General features: G+C 37.7%; 1 protein-coding gene across 1 annotated transcript; it reads right to left on the reverse strand.

Moving 5' to 3' along the window:
• LOC107610391 lies at positions 247 to 915 on the reverse strand. Its single transcript, XM_016312450.1, has one exon. The coding sequence runs from the start codon at positions 913 to 915 to the stop codon at positions 247 to 249; it is 669 nt and encodes a 222-aa protein (XP_016167936.1).

Below are 3,622 nucleotides of genomic sequence, written 5' to 3' on the forward strand. Positions count from 1 at the left end.
AATAAAAACTAATAAAAATATAATAAAAACTAATTAAAATATACTGAAAGCATACTAAAAACAATGCCAAAAAGTGTATAAATTATCCGCTCATCAACTGCCCAACACGAAACTTAGAGTTAGTGTCTGAGGGCTTTGTAAAGCTCTGCACTAAGAGAGAAAGATGAAACACAATGTGTTGCACCATGGTACCTCCTTTTATCAAAGGGAGATTGAGGGTTGGGTATCTTGAACAAGATATACTCCTCATGTATGTAGTCTCAAGACTAGCTCTCCTCTTTCAACATCAATAATGGCCTTAGTAGTGGCTAGGAAAGGCCTTCCAAGGATGATAGATTCATTTCTGTCCTCCCCAGTGTCTAGAATCACAAAGTCTACAGGGATGTAAAGGTCCTCAACCTTTACTAGGACATCCTCCACCATCCCATACGCCCTTTTTAGGGTCTTGTCAGCCATCTCCAATGAGATTATGGCACGCTGCACCTCTAGAATTCCTAGCCTCTTCATTACGGATAAAGGCATCAGATTGATGGTTGAGCCAAGGTCACATAGTGCCTTCTCAAACGTGATGGTCCCTATAGTACAGGGAATCAGGAAGCTTCCAGGATCCGACAGCTTCTGAGGAAGCTTCTTCTGAACCATGTCACTGTACTCCTTGTCCAGTATCATAGGCTCAACTTTCTCTTCTAACGCTTCTGCATGAGAAGAGTTAGCCTTCAGTTTCCTGAGGATAGCTAGGTACCGAGCAATTTGCTCTTCCTTAGACTCTTCATCCTCTTCTAAAGAAGTGTATTCCTTAAGTTCCCCTATCAGGAAAGGGGCGTGTAAGGTGACATTATCAGTCTCCTCATGAGCTCTAATTTCTTTGAGCTCCTCAATAGCAGGCTCCTCTTTGGGTTCGGTCACAACCTCCATAGTGAGGTCCTTGTACTCTTCTTTTGGATTCACTTATGTGTTGCTTGGAAGAGTGTTGGAGGGAATCTCTGGGATCCTCTTGCTCAGTTGACCAACCTGTATCTCCAAATTTTAAATGGAGGACCTAGTTTCAGCCATGAAACTATGGGTGGTCTTGGAGAGGTTAGACACTATAGCAGCCAAGTTAGAGGGGCTCTACCTGGGTGTCTCCATTTGTTGCTGAGAGAGTTCGAATGGTCTGTTATTGAACCGATTCTGGTTCATTCCACCCTGGTTATTATTGAAGCCTTATGGAGGCTTTTGTTGATCTTTTCACCCAAAATTAGGATGGTTCCTCCATCCCTGATTGAAAGTATGCGAATAGGGATTATTGTTGGAGGTTCTAGAGGCGTTTTCCATGTAGTTCACCTCCTCCATGGTGGTCCAGGCATTATCACCTGTGTCCACCTCATAGGCTGTCTCTAGACAGTAAGCCTCTGAGCTCTATGTCCCACTTAGGTGCTGAGTGATCATGTTGATCTGCTAGGACATGAGCTTGTTTTGAGCCAAGATGACGTCTAAGGTGCCTACTTCTAGGATGCCTCTCTTCTGAGTGGCCTCATTGTTCACAGGGTTCCTCTCAGAAGTGTACATGTACTAGTTGTTGGCAACCATGTCTATAAGCTCCTACGCCTCTTCAGGCGTCTTCTTCAAGTGGAGGGATCCACCTGCAGAGTGGTCCAATGCCATCTTGGACATCTCAGATAGGCTATCATAGAAAATATCCAACATGGTCCAATCTGAGATCATGTCAGGAGGATATCACCTGATTAGTTGCTTGTATCTTTCCCAAGCTTCATAGAGGGATTCACCCTCTTTCTGTCTGAAGGTTTGTACTTCCACTCTCAGCTTGCTTTGCTTCTGAGGTGGAAAGAACTTGGTCAAGAATCTATTGACCACCTTCTCCCATGTATCTAGGATTTCTTTAGGCTGAGAGTCCAGTCATAGCCTTACTCTGTCTCTTACTGCAAAGGAAAAGAGCATGAGTTTGTAGACTTCTGGATTTACTCTATTAGTCTTGACAGTGTCACATATCTGCAGAAAGTCAGATATGAACTTATTTGGATCTTCCTGTGAAAGTCCATGAAACTGGCAGTTCTGTTGTACCAGAGTGACCAATTGAGGTTTCAACTCAAAGTTGTTTGTCCCGATGGCAGGAATGGAGATGATGCGCCCATAGAAGTCAGAAATAGGTGCAGTGTAAGATCCTAGGACCTTTTTGCGTCTAGCTTCTGGATGAGCTGCCATTGTTGTATCTCCAGCTTCTTGTTCTAGAGCTCCTGTGAGATTCCTTATGACTCTGCTAGCTCGAACTTGTTGCAAACGCCTTTTTAGAGTCCTTCCAGGTTCAGTGTCTGGATCAAAGAGAAGTTTTTTATCCCTACTCCTGTTCATAAACAAGAAGAAAGAAACCAAGAAGAGAAGAGAAAGGAGTCTCTATGTCAGAGTATAGAAGTCCTTGTGAGAGAGTTAGAAGAAGAATAGAAAAGAAAAGAAAGATGTCTTTTAATTTAATTGAATTTTTGAAAATAGAGAGAGAAAGAAGAAGAAAGTTTTCGAAAAATAGAAGAGAGAGAGAAGAATGAGAAAGAATCAAACTTTAAAAATTAAAATAAAACAAACAAGTAACTAACTAAGAAAGATTTGAAAATAAAATAAAATAAAAAATTTGAAAAAGATTTGATTTTTTAAAATATTTAAAATTTAAAAAAAAGTGAGAAGTTGGAAAAGAATCTTTAAAATTTAAAGATTAAAAAGAGAAAGTTAAAAGAAAGAAACAAGATAAGATAAGATTTCAAAATTTAAGACAAAAGATTTGATTTTAAAAAGTTTTAAAATTAAAAGAAAGTCAAAAAAGGATTTTTTAAAAATTTCAAGATTTTAAAATTCAAAATTAAAAAAAATAAAAACAAACAAAATACTAAACTTTTAAAATTGAATTTAAAAGAAAGATAAGATAACAAAATTTTGAAAATCAAAGAAAGAAAAGATAAGATAAAGATTTGAAATAGAAGATAAACAAGAAATTTAAACAAAAACAAAAAGACAACTAACAAGACACCAAACTTAAAAATTTTGAAATTGAAAGACACAAGTTTTGAAAATTCAAAAGGAAAAACACTAAAAGACACCAAACTTGAAGATTTGAAAAATCAAAGACACTCATTTTCAAAAACCTTGAAAGAAAAATACCAAAGGACACTAAACATGAAAATTTTGAAATCAAACAAGAAAAATTGCAAGAACAGTTCGAACACTAAGGAAGAAAACAAGTACAATTTTCAAAAATTGATAAAAGAAATGAGAAGCAAATTTAAAAACTGACACAAGACTCAAACAAAAGAAAGAGATGACTAAAGATAAAATTTTTTTTGAAAGATATTCGAAAGAAAATAAGAAAAATTGAAAATTTTAATCAAGAAGCAAGAACAAAAGAAAAATGAGTAAAAATTACCTGATCTAAGGAGCAAGACAACCATTAGTTTGTCAATCACAAACAATCCCCGGCAACGGCGCCAAAAATTTGGTGCGCGAATTTGTGACTCGCACAACTGAACCGGCCAGTGCACCGGATCGTCCAAGTAATACCTCAGGTGAGTGAGAGTCAAATCCCACAAGGATCGCCGGATTGAGCAAGCTGTAGTTATCCTGTAGATCTTAGTCAGGC

The sequence above is a fragment of the Arachis ipaensis genome, chromosome B01, assembly GCF_000816755.2.
Source record: "Arachis ipaensis cultivar K30076 chromosome B01, Araip1.1, whole genome shotgun sequence".
NCBI lineage: Eukaryota > Viridiplantae > Streptophyta > Magnoliopsida > Fabales > Fabaceae > Arachis > Arachis ipaensis.